Here is a 19,915-nt window from a genome sequence, read left to right as displayed (position 1 = left end):
AGACTAGGACTATTATCTCCAATGGTTGGGACACTCTACTTCTATTAACACGACCCAAGATTTCATTGGCTATTTAAAATCCACACCAGATTAATCCACACTAGATTTTTAAGCCACACTGGACTACTGGCTTGTGATTTACTAAGATGCCTAGGTCCTTTTCACATCTACTGTTACTAAGGTTGGTCTCTTCCATCCTCTACTTGGATCTCTTGGATTTTTGAACCTAAATGCAAGACCACTCTTTTGGGTTGGGAATCTCATCTGCTATGGTCCAGACTATTTAAATACATCTGAACCTTCACAGTGGTTGAAATCCTGTTGTTTAATGTAGTTTGTTGCAGTTAGAGCAGGACCATTAAATCAGCAGGGATTTGGTGATTTGATTCATACGAGCCTACTATGCTAAAGCAAGTTACCACTAGAGAAAGCCCATTTGAATCAATAGAACTTATAAAGGAGTTGACTCTCCAAATCCTTACAAAATTAGTGCTGCTGTAGTGCAACCCTGCTGTAGTGCAACTTGTTCTGCTAAGTAACAAGATTTTAAAAATAATGGAAATAGAATAAAGGCAAACGCAACATAAATATTACTCTTGCTGCCATGTTCTTACCAATACAGTTGTGAGACAATTTCACACTTACTCCATCTATATTCTGTTTTGCATGTGGTCCATAGGTTTCCTCAGAACCTAACATCTGTAGGTTAATTGCACTGTAATCTTCATATCCCAGCTGATCAAACATAACACGAGTTCTGAAACAAGTAAAATGTAGAAAGTACACAATTTCTAAGGAAATGTGCAATAACTGGAACTGGCAGATTTGCTGTTGAAGTATTCATGAGAGTGAAATTTAATGGGCATATACAAGTAGTACCATCCAGTTATTTTATTCTGAATTGTGCTCTAATATCAGAAATGTAGCCAGCTGGGGGGAAAGTCCCTGGGAATGTTTAGAAGCCTTTATTCATGTGCTCCTTTGACCTTCTCCCTGTTCTAAACTTGCTGAGGCAAAGAGTATTCAAAGATGCAAGTCTGTAATAACTACGTGCAGTTTAAGGCAGAGTTATGTTTCCCACTGTGCAAGCATTAACATATCTTTAGTACAAGAAAAACATGTATTTAGTGTCGAAACCAGGTACAGATAAGAGCCTAATTATACAAAACTTTCATTCTAATTACTATTGATTCATTGTAAGAAAACAGAAATTAAGAAAACAGAAATTAAAAACTGTTAACTTCTAAGTGAAGGAGTAACAAAACATTTATTTTTCCCCAAAGTATGTGTTTATTTCTATCCCATCCTATTCCATTCATTACTGGTACAAATATATCCCTATCAGTAAACAAAATGCATGTGTTGGATCATATTAGAATTCCTCTGCTTAACCATTCTGAAGACCAAACTTCTACCTACCTGCCTTAATAGAGGTGAAGAATTAAGTCTGAACTTCATATAAAGCAATGTGGGTTCCCATTAAACCAGGAATAAAATATAATTACTTGTTTCTCTTTTTGACACTGATTTTTTAAGTCCTGAAGAGTTCCGGACTGGGTTACTTCAAATACCACTTTCCTTGTATACACATGCTATACGGCTGAGATCTTCAAAGGAGGGCTGTTGGCCATGCTATGTTCTGCAGACAGTTGACAAGTGGCAGCAAGGAAACAAGCATTTTTCACGGTAGTACCTACCCTCTGGAATGCTCTCCAATTTCCTCCCAGTCAGGTATCTCCAAATCACTAAATACATATCTGCATTTATTGTGATCTTCTATTGTTATCCAAGGTTTGTAAGCTTAAATTTTGGATAGTATATAATCTCTGAATGTTTTATTACTCATATTCATAATATTGTGATGGGTTATTTTGCCCATTATTTGGAAATATAATGGCAATACGCTGTTAGAAACAGTGAGTGTATTGTCCTTCATTTAAGACACTGAAACTTTTGGATGCTAACCAAACAATATAGCTACTAATGTATGAATAAATAAAGGATGCAAGTTGATTTTAGAATTAAGAGAGTTGGAATGCATTAGATGCCAACCTTTTCAAAATGTTTTCAGCAGCTCTTCTCCCCTTTTCTATTGCTTTTGGTCCTCCCACTGGGCAGCAACCTGTGGCTCGGAATCCATCAAAGTAGGTGACATTTACCTGGAAAAACAGAACAGATGCAACTAATTGACTATTATTTATCAACTAATCAGAATCAACAAAAACTGTAACTTTTATATTTATGGAAACTGTTCATGCTGCCATTTAAAAAAAATGGAAGTGCTGTCCCCTGAAGAAACAGAAATATTATAGAAGATCAAAACCACAAAGACTATTCAAATTATTTACAGAATGAAATGTATGGATGAAACCTGTGGAGTTAGAAAATTGGATTATACTGCAAGGCTATATTAAACTTGTGAAATTTATCTGTGATTTGTTGTACCCATAGTTTATTAAATACGGAAGAAAACACTTCCAAACTCCATTTGTAGCTAACACAAAGCAGGGTTACCTGGGTTATTTTATTCATCAACCCTTTCACAATTTCATTTGCCCAATGATATTTTCTTAACCATGTTTCATTTATGCTTGCCAAATATGTCACTGAGAGATTGCCAGAAAATTCACTAAATCAATGATCTGTCAGTAGAAGAGAAAACTGGTCACAAGATTTAAAAAACCCCCACCAATGTGACCCCCTACACAAAATAGAAGAGGAAAGGGTACTGTGTGCAAGTTCAGAGGGAGGTTGGGTTCAGTCCTGTCACAGTAAAACATAATTAATTATGACTAAATACAGTCCAGGATGTTCATCCTTCAGTTTTTGAACAATGTATATTTTTAAACAACTAAAACATTTAATAATAGAGACTAAACTTATTCTGCATGTATTACACCAGTATAAATGAAAATATATCACTTGTAGTGACAGATTGCTCTTAATTAAAGGATCCCCATTTTGATTTCTCATTGCTTAAACATGTTATTCTTCATGAGTCAGATGGCTTCATGCACAACCTGAAATCAAAGTGAAATCTTTTAATTCATTATTTTTTAAAATTTAGTCTAATTCATGCAAGAATCCAAAACAGGTGTTGTCTTTTGGATTACTGCATGAATTAATTGCTGCTAAAGACTCTCCACTTTGATTTTGGGTCATATGTGAAGCATGCAATGAGAATTTGTTTATGCAATGATGAAATGAAGCATGGATTCTTTAATTAACAGCAATTTGGCACTATGAGTGATTATACTTCCCTTGTACCTCTGTAACATACATAAAAAGATTTCAGCCATAAATTTATATGTGTGTTTTGCATATGAACTACAGAAATACTGCCACTGTGGTGAAATACAAAAAGAACTCAATTGTTGAACACAATTATGTAAGACATCAACAGACAAATCATGATTTTTGAGATAACTTCTCATATACTATTAGAAATAATTGCCAATCTCAATGAAGTGCTATCAGAATCAACAATGTAAACTGTAAACTAAGGTGTTCAATAAAAATATGTGAATTATTAAGAAGACAATTCTGTTTTTATTGGAATGGACTTTCAAAATATTATAGCCTGTTTTGCCAGTTGGACCAGTCTGCAGTAAAGTAATTATTCGAATTACTTCTAAGCCATCTGTCAATGTAAAAAATGTTTTCAGAAAAGCAGAAAACCTCTGTTAACCACAGGAGACTACTACATAATTTTGGATTTTCACAAAATTGTAGTTTTAATATTAACTTCTGCTTATACAGTTCCCTGGTATTTGCAACATTAACTGGAAGCAGAATTTTTCACTGTAATATGCAAGCTCCATGAAGTGTTGTTGCTAATTGGACTGGAAACATTTACCTTTATTTCTTTCTAGACATAATACATGGGTCTGTCTTCATACTGTTTGTGACTGGTAGAGTAGCAAGTACTGTATGATACTTTTAAATTCTGAATACCAAGAATGAAAATAAATGCAGATTTCAAACAAGAACAATTCTTTATTAATTATGAACACCTTGTAAAAGGATGAAGGACGTAATCCTTTAGCTCCCTGAACCTTCACTGCACCACCTTCAATACCTAAAGGATGTATAAAAGATACAGAAAAACATTAGCATTATTTATAAAGAAACAAATATTAATATAAACTTATTAAGTGGCTACATTCCATGTTCTTGAGGATGACCTAGATGGAGTGTAATACACAAAGATGAAAACTGTAAAGTAAGTTAGTGTAAATGAAATGATAGTTTTAAAATGCGATCTGACAAATTTATGGAATTGGGTCTATCAGTCTGGTATAACCAGGTACTTCCAGAGATAATAGTTCTCAGCCACAATGGAGGACAATCAGAAAATACTTTGTGTCTTACAGTAGGCTCTTTGGAAAAATCTCTCTGGTCACTGTGGGAAAAAAGTATAAGGGATCAGATAGCTCTTTAAAATGATCTGAGAGAACTCTTCCAGTTATAACTTAAAAGTGGATATGTAAATACGTAAGCCTTAAAACAGTACAGTCAGAGCAATAACATCACTAGAACAAAAAAGCCATGCTGCATCAAGTTGAAGACCTACTGTATGCATCCCAGAATTCTACCCAAATCAGATGTGAGAAATCCAGAAACAGGACAGGGAAACAACAACACCCTACTCATATTCCCTAGCAAGTAGTATTCAGAAGAACAGTACCTCTGATACTGAAGGTCTCAAGGTCCTCTATCAGGATCAAATTTTACAGGACAAGGGTAGGAAGCAGAGTGATTTGAGCTGTGGTCCCTTCATGGGAAAAAGGTTAGGATCCAAGCTACAATACTGAATAGCAGAACAAATCAGTATAAAACTGGCTCCTAAATAAGTAGTCAGATTTAGATTCCTCCCTGTATCTTTAGAATAAACTATCTCTGAACTATCATCCCTCCGATTTTGTACACCCTAACTGTAAAATAACTATGTACAAATCCTCATGCAAATGTGGCACACTTACGGTATTGTTCATAAGGCACCTCCAGTTTTTTTAAGAAATTATAATGCAGATTTGTGTTATATTTTTGTATGAATAGGATCCAAAATTTTTAGCACTTTAGACAAAGGTACATTATGTCAATCAACTGTTTTTATTCTGCTTCATTACACCTTTCCAAGTTCACATTGAAATGCAGCTGATCCAAGTGAACAAACATAAATATATGATACCTTCTGAATGTCCGTCCATGGTCTACTAAAAAAGGAATATTTTTTACCTATTAAAAAGTGTGAATCACAGGAAATGTGATGGCAATCAAGTCAACTCCTAGCAGCCAGGGTCACTTTGACATTCAGTACCCCAGCCAGCTCATCTGGAAGATAGTTTCCAGGAGGTGGCTAAAGGATTTAAACATTGTCACCACCTTACAGAGCTTTCTATGAAACCTGCTTCAGCACAATTGCCACTACTATCCTAACACATTAGCTTCCTATTTTGTTAGCCCTTGTTATTTTGGATGCAAAAAAGCCCTAACTGATAAAGAAATGTGATACAAGTCTTGACAATTGTCATGTAAATCACCCCATGACTCAGAGACTTGCATTCTGTTTTTCAGTTGTCAGTTAATGACAACTGAAAAAAAAAGGTGAGGCCAGGACTTCATCTGCTAGACTTGCTGGTATGTCTGGCGTATCGTGTTTTCCATGGTCAGCACTAGGTATGTGCGCTTGTATGAATTATTGGTGCCTCATTTATCATGTACATCACATGAAATAATAATATAAAAAGGCTGGATACACCAACCTCTCAATCAAATTATGTGTAAAATATGCAAATTATTGGGAGAGTAACCAGGGCTACTCATTTTTGGGCTGCTGAAATACATCTGATCTCCATTCCCCATCCACATACCCCTCCCCCAAGTCAAAGGATAAGAACAGTAAAGAGCGCAGGTAGCTTGCAGCTTGTGAGACAAATAATACAGAGAAGATGGCAGACACTGGACTGTCACACACAAGACTGAGAGACTGTGATAAATTTATAATATAGACCATTTGCCCATCACAAGTTCATCATTGTTGCTGCTGTTATTAACAACATCATTACTATTGCTACTACTACCATCACTGCTAGCCCTGCAAGGGGATGATTATTAGCATTTTTTGCCCTGTTCATCTGTTCAATGAATATCTTGAAATGTGTTGGAAATCAAAAGAAGAATTACTAGTTCAGTGTTAGGGAATCCTCATGAACTTCCAATCTCCTCATAAAGCACTTTGTAAGGAGGCTCCCAGGATCAGGGCCCCCTGTACCCAGAAGTCCCAGCACTATCTTCTAACTCAAAATGACTCCAACTCTGCTTTTGCTCTGCAGGTTGTAAAAATACTGGACTTATAAAAGAGAGATGAAGACTGTAGAGATACGAAAGTGGGTTCAAACAACCTGAAGATGGCAAACTTCATATTTAAAGCTTAACTCGGATCATGTATTTGTTGAAGCAATATCCAAGTCCAGCTGGCATCTTCGGCACTACTTGGAGCTGTCCAAAGTACTGATTGTTCTCTAGTTCTCTGCCAGTCAAGAGTACTGGACTTGTGGCAAACTCTGAAAAGTACACTGCTGCCTTCTTTACTTTTCAGATATAATAACAATAGATGACACCAGGCCCTGAAATCCAGAGCCTAACAAACACATGATATGTAACACTAACATTATGGAGACACACCAATAAATTATCAGTTGTCACTAATTTCACAGCAAAATGCAACAAAACTGCTAAAATCCATTCTGAATGAAAACATTTTCAACTTTCTGTCTACAAGGCAATGATCCACATGAATCCCCATACAAGGGTATTCTATAGCCTCCACATTGCCACTGAATAAATTCTGACTCTGGAGCTCACTCACATAAGCACTCACGATGATGGTACCATTCCGAAAACTAGACTCCTGAAACATCTAGGGGTTTGGGAATTACTGTTGTAGGCATTTAGGACTTTAAAAGCCAAGACCAGAGCCCTCTTCAGACATTAAAAAAGGAAAGTAATATCAAAAGTGTGTGTTGGTAGAGTCTTAGCCCTGCCTTCTTGTTGTCACTAACTCCACTGGGAGAGGGACGGTCTGAAGAGGAAAGCTTCTCATACATGTGGAATCCCTCCATGCAATTGAGGGTCCTGAAAAAAAGTTGTTCCTGATTATTTAGAGAGTCTCCGTGTGCAGCAGATTGTTTCCTTTTCAGCCTGTTCTTCACTCAGCCACAGTGAGAAACAAGGAGTGGGTTATTATTCCTGTTCATACTTTCAGTTAACCTTTTTTTGGCACTCTACAGTAATTCCAGAAACAATTAAGATGAAACAAAATCAAATTAAATTTCAATCATCGGACACCAGGATTTGATAACTGCATTTTCCATCAACCAAAGTTTATTTCTAAAGATAAGGAAAGCACCACAACAGTTTAGCATAAAAGTAACCATGCCAGAGATAGATAATGGCAAGTATCCCTTCATTAGGGACGTGGTGGCGCTGCGGGTTAAACCACAGAAGCCTGTGCTGCAGGGTCAGAAGACCAGCAGTCGTAAGATCGAATCCAAGCGATGGAGTGAGCTCCTGTCGCTTGTCCCAGTTCCTGCCAACCTAGCAGTTCGAAAGCATGTAAAAATGCAAGTAGATAAATAGGTATCACCACAGTGGGAAGGTAACGGTGTTCTGTGTCTAGTCGCGCGGGCCATGTGATCACGGAAACTGTCTTCGGACAAACGCTGGCTCTATGGCTTGGAAACGGGAATGAGCACCACCTTCTTTAATAAAGTCTACAGGTGGAGAATCAAGCAGGGCATTTTTGCTATGTGCTCAGCAACACAGCAATACATTTTCTGGTGCTCTTGACTTAATGATTTTGTGCAAGTTACATAACATATGCAAGATGAACAAAATTGTAATAGCTCCTGATTTGTTTCACGAACTCTGAAGTTTTAACAATTAGGTAATTGGTATGTGCCTGCTCTTTGTATGTGTGTGCATGTATATGCCCACTGTACTTCTTAAACTAAAAGGACAATAGTTTTACATAGACTGCTTTAGAGGAATTTAGCATAAATTGCACAAACATTCATGGTGAAGCAAGCACTTCTTTTTTCACTCTTGTACTGGAGGCAAGGAATCCTATGGTGGTTGAAAATTCTTTTTGAAGGTATCTTAACAAGGATAAGGAATTCAGTAAGTATTCTTTTCATTCCTACTTGAAGCACTTTTTCAATTTAATGCTGCAGCTACCTTGGGCAGAAGAGCATTTGGACACAAGACAAGGTAAAGTCTAAATAAATTTAATTTTCTAGAGTCTGAACATAAATAGAACTCATTTAGTATTAGTATTATGTATCACCAGTGAGACCTAATATAAGGAAAATATCTTCAATATAATAAAACCTGATGCCTTTTATATTAGAAAAACTTCATACTCACCACTGAAATAATGAAAAAAAAAGCATCGCTGAGTTCAACCGACTAGTTTATCTAATCCTGCCATACAAAGTATTCAGTAAAGTAAACAATTAAAGTAGATAGGCCTGCAGTCTCTTTGCTGGTGTACACGGTCACTACACTTATATCTAAAAATATTTGAGAAATCTGCCTATTTCCCATCTGTTATATTTCTAGGAGAATAACTAACTAAAAGTTCATGTGAAAGTTCATTGGGAGTTCAAATGTGTCATATTGGGCTATTTACAAGCTAAAAGTTCATTTGGAGGTTAAAGTATTTTAATTGTTATTTTTGTAAAAGCAGCCTCTAAAAGCAGCAACTTTTTATCAGGCTATTTGGATTAAAAGAACCCATTATATTTTAAAATGTCTTTGTGTATTTTAAAAAGTATTCCTTATATTCCTAAACTTGCAATTTTATTCCAGTTAAGAGATTCCACTTGAAATCTGGTAGGTGAAGCTATCAGGATGGCTGTCAAACAACTCTTAAATTCTTTTTAAAATCTGGAATATTTTTCATGTTCAAAATACATAAAAAGATAGATAAAGAAAAGACCATCGATTTCTTCTATTTAATTTCAGTGGCTAAAATCCTGTTGCATAACGATGGGCACATAAATCCTGATGATATCATCAGCCACAGACTTTAATTTTTCTTTCAAAGTTTCCTATTCCTCCCCCATGCAGGTTCTGAGGTCCCAGTGTTAAACTTGGGCTTGAGGTGAAGGTAAGAAAGCCACTGCTTCTAGGGAATGTTGCTGCTCCCTTTACATATACCATAAGTTTGTGAATTCCTATGGACTCAGGTCACCTGGAAAGAATGTTATCTATCATTAAAACAGGCTTCAGTCCATAGGGTTTTTGCATCTCTCACACATCCTAAAGGGCCAGTATCATTCCACTCAATGATACTCAGTACTCAAGGCTAGTGGACAAATTGCTGTGCCAAAGCATTTGCAAGCTGTAAGTTGTGGTCATTTTTTCATCTATTCATCATACAAATGCCTCTTGGTAGTCTCCAATTCTCTCTAGGCTCTTTAGCAGCTAGGAGATCAAAGAACAGTACTGAAGTAGGTGAGCCACTTCATCCTGTGAACCACTTTGAGATTGTTGTTGTTGTTGAAGATTCGTACTTAAGTATTGCAAATAATTAAATAGTATGAATTTGTTGGTTAGGTTTAGAAATGAGCAAATGCTCCTCAACTTTATTAGTGTTTTATTTATTTACTTGATTTATATCCTTATCCATTAGTGCAAGCACTACTTTGGGCATTGCTTTTTTTTTGGATAAAACTTAAAACCTCATAAGACGGCACACAACATATACGTATTCAAATAATATGGCAATACCCAATGATAAAGTCTAAAATTCATACAAAAAAGAAAAGAGAAAATAATACAGCATCCTGGAGAATCAGATGAACGCAGCTTTGAATAATTTCATTTTTATCAATTTCCAGAACATAAACAGAGAAGGAATCTGGCAGATCTCAGCTCGTAACTTGTTTCAGAGTGTGGGGGCCACCACCAAACAGGCCTAATTCTTTCTTATTGCCTTTTTGGCCTCCCTCAGTATGACCACTTTCAACAATATGAATTGAGAGGAGTGAGTGGAAGGGTAGCTGGTTTCTGAGAGAGAGATTCTGACAATTGAGGTCCTAACCCATTATGGGCTTCACAAGTCATAATCAGCACCTTGAATTGAGTATGGAAACTGACAGGGAGCCAATGAAGGTGTGCCAAGACTGAGGCTATATGATTGAATTTACTAGTCCCAATACTGTAATCAGTCTGGCCATTACATTTTCAAGCTTTCTTGGCAAGTATTTTCTGTAGTATTAATGTGTTTCAACTAACATTTCCAGTTATATATAATATGGTTTCTGATCTACACAAGCATAATCATAAAACTGTATTTTATAGTATTGATGCATTAGTATGGCAGGAATCAGAAGTGCTCATTCTTGATTAAATAATTTTAATGTCACACAAATGGTGTAATGATTTTCTTCTCAAATGTTCAGTCTCTATGTTATCTTTAACATTATAATACTTTATTATCCTCTTAATATTCTTTTTCACTGACCTCACATATAACATATGTGATGATTTTTCAGTATTTTGTTTCCTACCATTTCTATCAAAGGTGTTATTTCTAATCCTCATATAGAAATGCTTGGGGGGGATAGCTAAAAATTCTTCCACTCATTGAAGACATGCATTCACTTGGGAAAATATGTGGCAGAATATTGTAACCTTTGCACTGCTGCTTCCAAGCTCCCTTGTTAACAAATAATCTTCTCAATTTAAAAAAATTAAGAAAATTATTTTATTTATTTATTTATTTATTTATTTATTTATTTATTTATTTATTTATTTATTTATTTATTTATTTATTTATTCATTCATTCATTCATTCATTCATTCATTCATTCATTCAATTTATATCCCGCCTATCTGGTTGTTATGACCACTCTAGGTGGCGTACAGAGTCATAATACTAATACTAATACTAATACTAATACTAATACTAATACTAATACTAATACTAATACTAATACTAATACTAATACTAATACTAATAATAATAATAATAATAATAATAATAATAATAATAATAATAATAATAATAATAATAATAATAATAATAATAATAATAATAATAATAAAGGGTTATTACACTACATAGTTAGAGGAATTCTCATAACTGTGTTGGTCCTAAGAATAAAGCTGTGTATAAAATACAGTGCTTCCTTAGAATTACAAAGAACGCAGCACCCTCAGCACTAACCTGGTATTTCAGTAAGAGTAACTTGCGAGAAATCACATATGACATCCGGTAAGACATACTCCTTAGGATTGCCAATTTCATATACTAGCTGTTCTGCCACTGTGCCAAAAGACAACAAGCCTCCTGTGTTTGGTGGCTTGGATACAGTAAAACTTCCATCAGAAGAACATTCCACTATGGGAAAACCAATGTTATGCCTAAAGGATTAAAAATATTAAATACTTTAGATTTAGAATAAGCAAACAAAAAGCATGCAACATGTTATAATGCTGACAAGGAGATAAAACTATGCCATCAGTCATTTAGATTTTTTAAATTATGACAGTTATTTCCAAATTTCTGCAAACAAAAAATGACATGACCAGCTAAAATAAATTCACATGAGAAAAAATTACAGGGATACAAAAAGTATCATCCCACAATAAGTATCAGGAATGGAAAATATATGTATATAGGAAGATTATACACTGCAAAGAAGTTGAAAGGGTGTGACAGCATGTTGAGTGCTAAAATCACTGCATAAACTTCAACAGCCCATGATGTAAAAGAATGTTAATGTCTTACATTGCACATTTTAGGGGGGAAAAATTAAAAGCAAGTATTTCTGAATATTAGTTCCCCCTGATTAATACTCAAAAGGAGAAATGTTGCACAATCTTACTGATCATATACTATATGAAAAAAATATAAATGTGTTAAAGCATTTTTCTCCTTAAGTACAGTGGTGCCCCGCATAGCGAGGTTAATCCATTCCGGATTAACCATCGCTATGGGGAAACGTCGCTATACGGAACGGAAAAACCCATTGGTTCCAATGGGGCCCAAAACTCACAGTTCTGCAATGTTTCCCCATCCGGCCGCCATTTTCACGCCCTCAGTAAGCGAGGGCAGGGCGCGAAAACGCTGCGCACGGCCATTTTGGGCAACCAGCGGCCATTTTGGAACTGCCGATCAGCTGTTTTTAAAAAATCGCTATGCGAAAATCTGTAAGCGAAACACTTACCGATCGTCGCAAAGCGATTTTCGGCCATAGAAAGCATCAGTATGCGATCGCATTAGCGATCCCAAAAAATGGATTGCTATGCGAATTCGTCGTTAAACGGTGTGCTCATTATGAGAGGCACCATTGTATTATTCAAAACTGAGACAGCAATTGTATTTCTTTGCTTCCTTAGTAAGGAAGCATGCCATTGCCATAAAAGTGAATAGGTGAGAGCACTTTCTCTGCCCAAAACACAAGGCAGTAAGACTAAAAGAAGGATCTTGAAATGCACTGCTTGAGGATGTTATATGATGGATTGGAAGCCACTATAAATGCAAGGATTATTCTTTTTGCCTGAAAAACAAAGTGTGAAGTAGGGCAGAGATAAGTAATGGCTGTATTCTACACATTACTGCACAAAATTAATATGTAATTATGGACACAAAACCAGTTCTGAAGAACTAAAGGCAGACTATAGTGAGAAAATAATTACCGTATTTTCCATGTATAAGACTATACTTTTGTCTAAAATCTTTAGACTAAAAATTGAGGGTCGTCTTATACACGTAAGTAAGCTGAGGAGAGAACAAAACAAGTGGAGGGGAAAGCAGGGATCAAAGCAATCCTGCAGCGCTTTGATCCCTTCCCCTCCCACACACACACTTGCTAAGCCCCACTTAGATTTCTTAATTTTGGATTAGAAAAGTGGGGGGTGTCTTATACATGGAAAATACAGTACATTCCAAATTACTAAGTACATTTATCTGGGTCTTAAACAAATGGAAACATTGTTTTGACTAGTACAACAAAATACCAATTGGCACAAGATGGTTCTCCCCCAGGACATCAATGACAAAATAGATAATCTGCTACTACACTCTCTCCTAAAGGATCCAAGGTGGCTTAAAGTATTAGAAGAAACAAAGTTAAAAGCTAAATAATAAATTATTACAATATTTTAAAAGCATTAAACAGATATCATATTAGTAGTCATAATAAGAGCAATATTAAAAACACAAGTAAAACAACAGAATAAAACAATCCCTTTCAAAATCCTCTTGGTCAACCAGTCATTAAAAGGAAAGCCTGCCTGCCTGAAGAGAAAGATCTTTGCCTGCTTGCAAAAGAACAGTAAAGATGGGGACAGCCTGACGTCCCATGGGAAGGAGTTCCAGTTTGGAAGCAGCAACAAAGGAAGTCCTCTCCCCTGTCCCCACCAAACGTCCCTGTGAAGGTGGTTGGAATGAGTGAAAAGCCTCACCTGATAATCTTAATACCTGGGCAGGTCCATAAAGTCTTTTAGATAGTTTGGACCCAAGCCATTTAGGGCTTAAGAGGTTTAAAACAACACTTTGAATTGTGCCTAGAAATAGATTGGCAGCCAGTGGAGCTGCTGTAACAGAGATGTTAACCTATCTTCTAGGCCTGTTGCTAAATAACAACAATCTGGTTCATATTTCAGATTGCTACATTACTATGAGACAAACAATTTTAAATATAATTATAATAGGTGAAGTCAAACCAAAATAACATTTGAAGGATTAAACCTGAATTGGCCTTTGAAATGTAACTTGGCCAGGAAAATAGTAACTATCTGAAGGATGTGATAAAAACACTAGCTCCAGGAAGGTAGAGTTAAACTATGGTATGGAACTCTGGAAGTATATAGCACACCTGTCAGCTGCTATTGCTTAGAGAAGTCTTAACAACCAACAGTAACCAAGGGTTGTTGGAGATTTTTCTCCAGTTGCTCATCCTCCGTGCATGTTTGTTGATTAAAGGTGAAATCTTCTACCCTGTCCCTTGGAATTCTATGAGACTGGTGTCAAAATGAATATGCCAAAGGGTATGCTTAAACTTAGACAACGGAATCAAAGAAGTTATTAATTATGGGATCATTATAAACCATCAGAAGGAGGTGATAAAATATGGTTCATTCTCTCCTTCAACATTTCTATTGAGTTCTACTTGTAGGCCTCTTCCCAGAAATCAAGAAAATGATTTTATTTCCCCAATGTTCTTTAAACAGTAAATAAAACAGTTTCAACATACCAGCCTTGTACACTATGCCAGTCGGTAAATATTCCACCTGTGCACTGAGCACCACATTCAATCAGGTGACCTGCAAGACTGGAAACCAAGAGTAACATCCAAAGTTGTAATATACATTTCAGCAGCATTTCAGTTTAATGCCAGACATCCTAATTTATAGATGTTCAGATACATTCCTATTTTGTTACACACATACCCCCCAAAAACCCCTAATATAGCAGTGACTTTTTTTCTTGAGATGTTCCTAGAAGATACTCCTATACAGTATGTATCCCTGTTTAATTATTTATTTTCATCTCTATGTTGCCTTTCTTCCAAGTGAGGGACCCAAGGTGGCTCACAAGTTATTTTTAAAAAAACCTGTCTAAATCCACAATAAATTATGACACTAAAAATTATCAAATATACAACAGTATTAAAATAATAATAATTCAATTTCTTTTATAAGATAATAATGTTATAAGAAATAAAAATGTATCATTTTAAAGAATGAGTGTTCAAAACCTTAATATATCTGGTGGTAGCTTCTATAACAGTTAGTACAACTTGACTTCTGAATGCTGACTTGTTTAGAAGCTATTTACTGTATTATAGTTCCCAGTTTGGTCTTTATGGAGCCAAGATTTTTCATTCAAAGTCACCATTGTGTTTAGTGCTGCTAAAAGCTTTGTAGTGCCATAACATATACAGATTTGGGATTAAAAACTATGTACATGGCACATTTCTGTGTACATCATTTCCAATTTAGAAGGAAATGGGACCCCCCCCCCGTAGCGAACAGCCCTGCCCTCAGCTGCCCGTCACAGCTGAATAGTGAAGAAGGAGCCTATGAGTGGACGGAAGGTGGAGCCAAGGGGGGAGGGAGCTGGATATAAAGACTGGTGTGTCGGGTCTGAGGGGAGATTCTGTGAGTGAGAGACTGTGTGTAACTTGTAAGTGTCTGGAAAGTGAATTAGAGATCTGTAAGAGTCCTAGATTGAAACAGAGAGTTAAAAGAGTTTTAAAGTTATATCAGATTTCATTCAAATACAAGTGATTGGCAGCCTGTGATTTATTCCATGAATATTCATTGTTAATTGAATTCCCTGATCAAATAAAAGACTTAAGTTTTGAACAGCACACTTAACTCTATAAGCAAATGATATTAAAGAATTAATATTTGGTGGAAGCAAAGAAGGAAGAAGAGCGAGAACCTCATGAAGGCCTGGGCGGAATAGGTGCTTTGGAGGAGATCGCCACTTCCCCCCCAAAAAAAAACCTGATACTGAGTGCACATTCATCTTACTGGATCAAGATAAAAATCCACTAACTCTTCCCAAATGTACTGTTTATGTGTTCATTGCCTAAGCCCAAGATCTTTACAATTAACTGTATATGCACTGATCTCGCCATTTAACTCTAAGGTTTCCATTAGCATTATGTTTAGTTCATGTGATACCATTATGTTTTAACAGCATTTAAGCTTTTGAGGGTTTTTAAAAAAGATAACAGTAGTATAATTTACCTTCCAGATGCTAAGAGGTTGAACTCGTCTTTATTCCAGCCAAACTATAAAAACAGAATACTGAAAATGTTAGATGAAATAGTTAGAATAGGGACAACACAAGCCAATTCATTGCCAATGCAGTGCCTGCAGAAAACTCTCAAAGGTCAGGAGATTTCACTTTCCTCCTTTCTGTCCATTTCCCAGTGCATGTGTGCAGGCGGACAACAAGGCCACTGGGAGAGTGATTTATACACAATCTCAATATTGACGTTCATAACTCAACTCTACTTAGGAAAGGAAAGATCGGGGCAGAGAGAAACAGGGCTCTAATGAGTTTATAAGCCAACTATTTAGTCTGCATTCCTTTGCACTCATATGATGTGTTTGCAGAGAACTGACACATGCCTTGAAAATTAAATAGAAAAATTAATTGACTAATGAAATGTTCCAGATCCATGATTATTATTATTATTTTTTACAGATGGAAAGAGGCATTTTCAAAGTATTGATTAAATAGGACACTATACAGGTGGATTTTAAAACTAATTCAGTTACTTGTATAACTTAAAAGTTCTTCAGGCTTCATTAATGATAACACCAGTTCAAAACTTTGAAGGTAACACATTCAAAGCAAAGGACATTGTTTTCTAGAACTTTTCATTTTATGAAAATAAAAATGTTGTGCATTTGCTCAGTTACATTCTTGTTTGCATCACATCTTAAAATTAAACAGACATTTAAGTAAAAAACAGTCAGCAAATTAAAAAATGCATTTTGGAAACAAACTGATATTTTGTGCCACCTTGTGGCAAGGTAAATTATTTGCATGTTATAAATGAAGCCCAAGAGCACCAACAGGCAGTAAAGATACCGTAGTTGGTGATCAGAGATGAAAGCATATTAGTATTGGAGATATGATTCAGGCACATTATTATGTCTGAGAAATCAAATGTAAAAAGAATCCTGTACTTGTCTTGGAGAGCAATCACAAAACGAAACAAGCCAGTCTGCAAATTACATCAAGCAAGAAAAACTCCTACCGGGCAGACACTCAGAGCAGTTAATGAAATGGATGATCTCTAACATCTGCTTGTGCCCTAATATTGTTGTTCTTAAGAAACTCCAGAGTTTCTTAAAGCAGTGGCTTTAAATGGAGTTATCAGGAAAAGGAGCAGATATTTTTAAAATGCACACTGGCAAAAATCATTAACATGAACATTGTATTTCTTTTAAAATGTAGCTATATTGTCTAAAAAGATGGGGGGGGGGAAATACTCCTAATAAGAGTTATTTTAGAATAAGAAACAAACCAGAACCCCCAAATTAAGTTTCCCGCACATTCAGAAAGAACTCATTTACAAGCTCAAGAAAAAACACACAAAAAGGCTGAATTAGCTATTGAGTTGCTGATTATATTCTATTATTATTTCCTAAGTGGGCATATACAATTTTGATTTCACTATCAATTAATAAATGACACTACCAAAACACACTGCCACAACAATATGCAACATTTTGTCAACTTTTGCATTGCCAAACGCCAACTAATAGTACAAAACCTTATATGTGAGCACTAGAAGAAGCATGTGAACTATGTATTTTTCTTGCCCCATATGACACACAAAGCAAATAGCTGAAGTGGAAAGTCAAAAGTTCAGATGGAACACAACTTCCCTTCAAAACATACTGAAGTAAGCAAAAATTGCATATGAGCATTGTGTGCTTGGCCCCGGCAAAGTAGTTAAAATAGTAAAGCAATGCTGACATTTTATCAATCCCTGTTTTATCCTTTAAAAATAAACAAAATTTAAATCAATTCTTATCTTAAGGTTTTAGGGTGAGAAAAAATGCTGGAAACCTATGAAGCATTCATACAGATGACCAGCAGAGGAAGAAACTATTTCCGACGCAGAAGCAGATTCCATACTTACAGAATGAATTAGTGGTCCCAGTACAAGGCTACTATCAACACATCTTCCAGTCACCACAATATCTGCTCCTAGATCAAGAGCTCTACTTATCGGTCTGGCGCTAAAGAAAAAAAATCCTGATCATGAATTCATTCCCTCATCTTTTAACATAATTCACCTGAGAAGACACAAAATTCAACACAAGGAAGGCAGTTCTTACATGACTGGTGGAGGGAGCGATGCAGTTGATGTATGATGCCACTGATCATATGCATAACATTTACAGGCAGAGGAAGATACATGATGAACTAGGAGACTTGGGAATCTGAGTTTTAATTAGCCCACTTGGACACTCAGAAGATATTTCCTGGGCAAGCCAGTGCCTATCAGACTCAGTTCCCTACCAGTTATAATGAACTCCTACATCGAATGATTACAGTAAATGTAACCAGTTAGGAAATATTGCTTCCCATCTTGAACAATGAAATCAGAAAGACATCTAAGGCAGTGGTCCCCAACCTTGGGTCTCCAGATGTTCTTGGACTACAACTCTCAGAAGCCTTCACCACCATCTCTGCTGGCCAGGATTTCTGGGAGTTGAAGTCCAAGAACATCTGGAGGCCCAAGGTTGAGAACCACTGATCTAAGGTGAGTACTGTGAAGGCATGCAAAGAGCCAAACCATCTACAGTACATCTTGGCTGCAGTCTGCTTAGCTGATGGGAGGTGATGTGGCACCAGCTAGGAAGGTTTGATCAATCAATTTTCAGGGAGATACCTGTACTACCAGGCTGAAGTGGAGCCAAAGTCAGTGCAAACTGCTTGGTAACAAGACCTGAATTGCCAGCTGTTACATACAGCACTGATGTTACCTGTCTGTCATGGGTTTGGAGGGAAAGTTCCATCCTATGGGGAGTGGAAGGCGGGACATCAGGAGGAGGGGCTGTACTGTATATATATGTGAAGCGTGGGTGGAGAAGTTAGGAGACGCTGGGATGTGAAGAAGCAGCAGCTGGGAAGAAGAAGCTGGTGTGGGAGTCTGTGTGTCAGACAGGGTACTACTGTGTGTCAGTACCAACCTGATAGGTTCAGGTGTCTGTTGGTTAGCCAGAACTGATAGGTTCAGGGTCTGTGCTTTAAGTTAAGGGTTCTGTGTGAACCAAACTGTGTGTATGTATGAATGAGACTAAGCCACGTTACTATATCTTATTCACCTGATCTTTTTATTTTCCCTGTGTGTTGTATTTAAATAAACCTTATTCTTTATTTGTTTAAAAATCCATCCCTGGTCTGTGTGACTTCTTATAGGGAATGGTTGGTGGCAGCTTAGTTAACGTGTGGCATATCCCAGTAGGTCTGGGTTTGTCACATTGATTGGTGTCCAGCGTGTGGGATACGACTGGTCCAGTTGTCCAGCGGTCCAGCAAAGCCTTGGCAAGTGTGCCCAGAGCAAGGGGGGTCTAGTCAGGGACAATCTGAGGCGCGTAGGTAATCTTCTAGGTGTACCTCACGGGGAGGTGCGCTAGTAGAAGAACGTGCCAACTGGGGAGACTAGATTAGGGTGCTCTGAGGCAGCCTGTTTTGGCGGGAAAAAGCTGAGGCAAAACTGTGAAATAGCAGTGAGCTAGCTTGTCTGCTGAGAGGCCCAGCAGAGGGGGGTAGACTCTAGCTCGCAACTGTTGCAAGTTAGTGCTGAAAGGACAGCAGCAATCTATAGGGAAAGCTGGTTCTGAGGCAAAAGAAAAAAAAAGTGGTCGCTTTATTTTGAGGCTTGACTTTTGGAAAGCAGCCTGTTCTGAGGGGGGATTATGCCCTTGACTCGAAGCCAGATGGCAGAAATGGGTGAAGTGAAAGACCCCCAGGTAGACCAAGGTTCTGAGGATGAATTTGGCTCAGTGCAAGGTGACAGCACGGGAGAACAAAACCCAGAACTCAGAAAAATACTCCTGGCCCAACAGCATGAACTGAGGGTGAGGGAAATGGAGGAGAGGGAAAGAGAGAAACAACGGCAATTTGAATTAGAGAGAGAGAGAGAGAGAATGGAAAAAGTAGAAAGATTAGAGAGACAGAGAATTGAATTGGAATTGCAGAGAGAGAAAATGGCGTTTGAATTAAGAAAATTGGAACTGATGAATCAGAACAATAATAACAATAGGGATTCTGAGGGAGGCCAATTGTCTAAGGCTGACCTGAAGAAATTCCCTGTGTACCACAAGGGAGATTGTCCTGAGGTGTTCTTTTCCTTAGTGG

The 19,915-nt window shown here is 36.9% G+C and overlaps 1 protein-coding gene across 3 annotated transcripts in view; it reads right to left on the bottom strand.

Moving 5' to 3' along the window:
- The window catches only part of LOC110072797 (uncharacterized), a 61,976-nt gene that overhangs the window by 27,741 nt on the left and 14,320 nt on the right, over positions 1 to 19,915 (bottom strand). For all 3 annotated transcript variants that reach the window (XM_078394791.1, XM_073001528.2, XM_078394792.1), the window contains exons 6-12: positions 17,688 to 17,787; positions 15,775 to 15,818; positions 14,271 to 14,348; positions 11,237 to 11,433; positions 4,014 to 4,078; positions 2,053 to 2,159; positions 646 to 757 (exon numbers count right to left, since the gene is read on the bottom strand). In XM_078394791.1, coding sequence (XP_078250917.1) covers positions 646 to 757; positions 2,053 to 2,159; positions 4,014 to 4,078; positions 11,237 to 11,433; positions 14,271 to 14,348; positions 15,775 to 15,818; positions 17,688 to 17,787 — 703 coding nt within the window. The remainder of the gene's footprint in view (positions 1 to 645; positions 758 to 2,052; positions 2,160 to 4,013; positions 4,079 to 11,236; positions 11,434 to 14,270; positions 14,349 to 15,774; positions 15,819 to 17,687; positions 17,788 to 19,915) is intronic.

The sequence above is a fragment of the Pogona vitticeps genome, chromosome 5 (assembly GCF_051106095.1).
Source record: "Pogona vitticeps strain Pit_001003342236 chromosome 5, PviZW2.1, whole genome shotgun sequence".
NCBI lineage: Eukaryota > Metazoa > Chordata > Lepidosauria > Squamata > Agamidae > Pogona > Pogona vitticeps.
The sequence above is the reverse complement of the archived record's forward strand: the minus strand, read 5'-3'. Positions and strand labels throughout refer to the sequence as shown.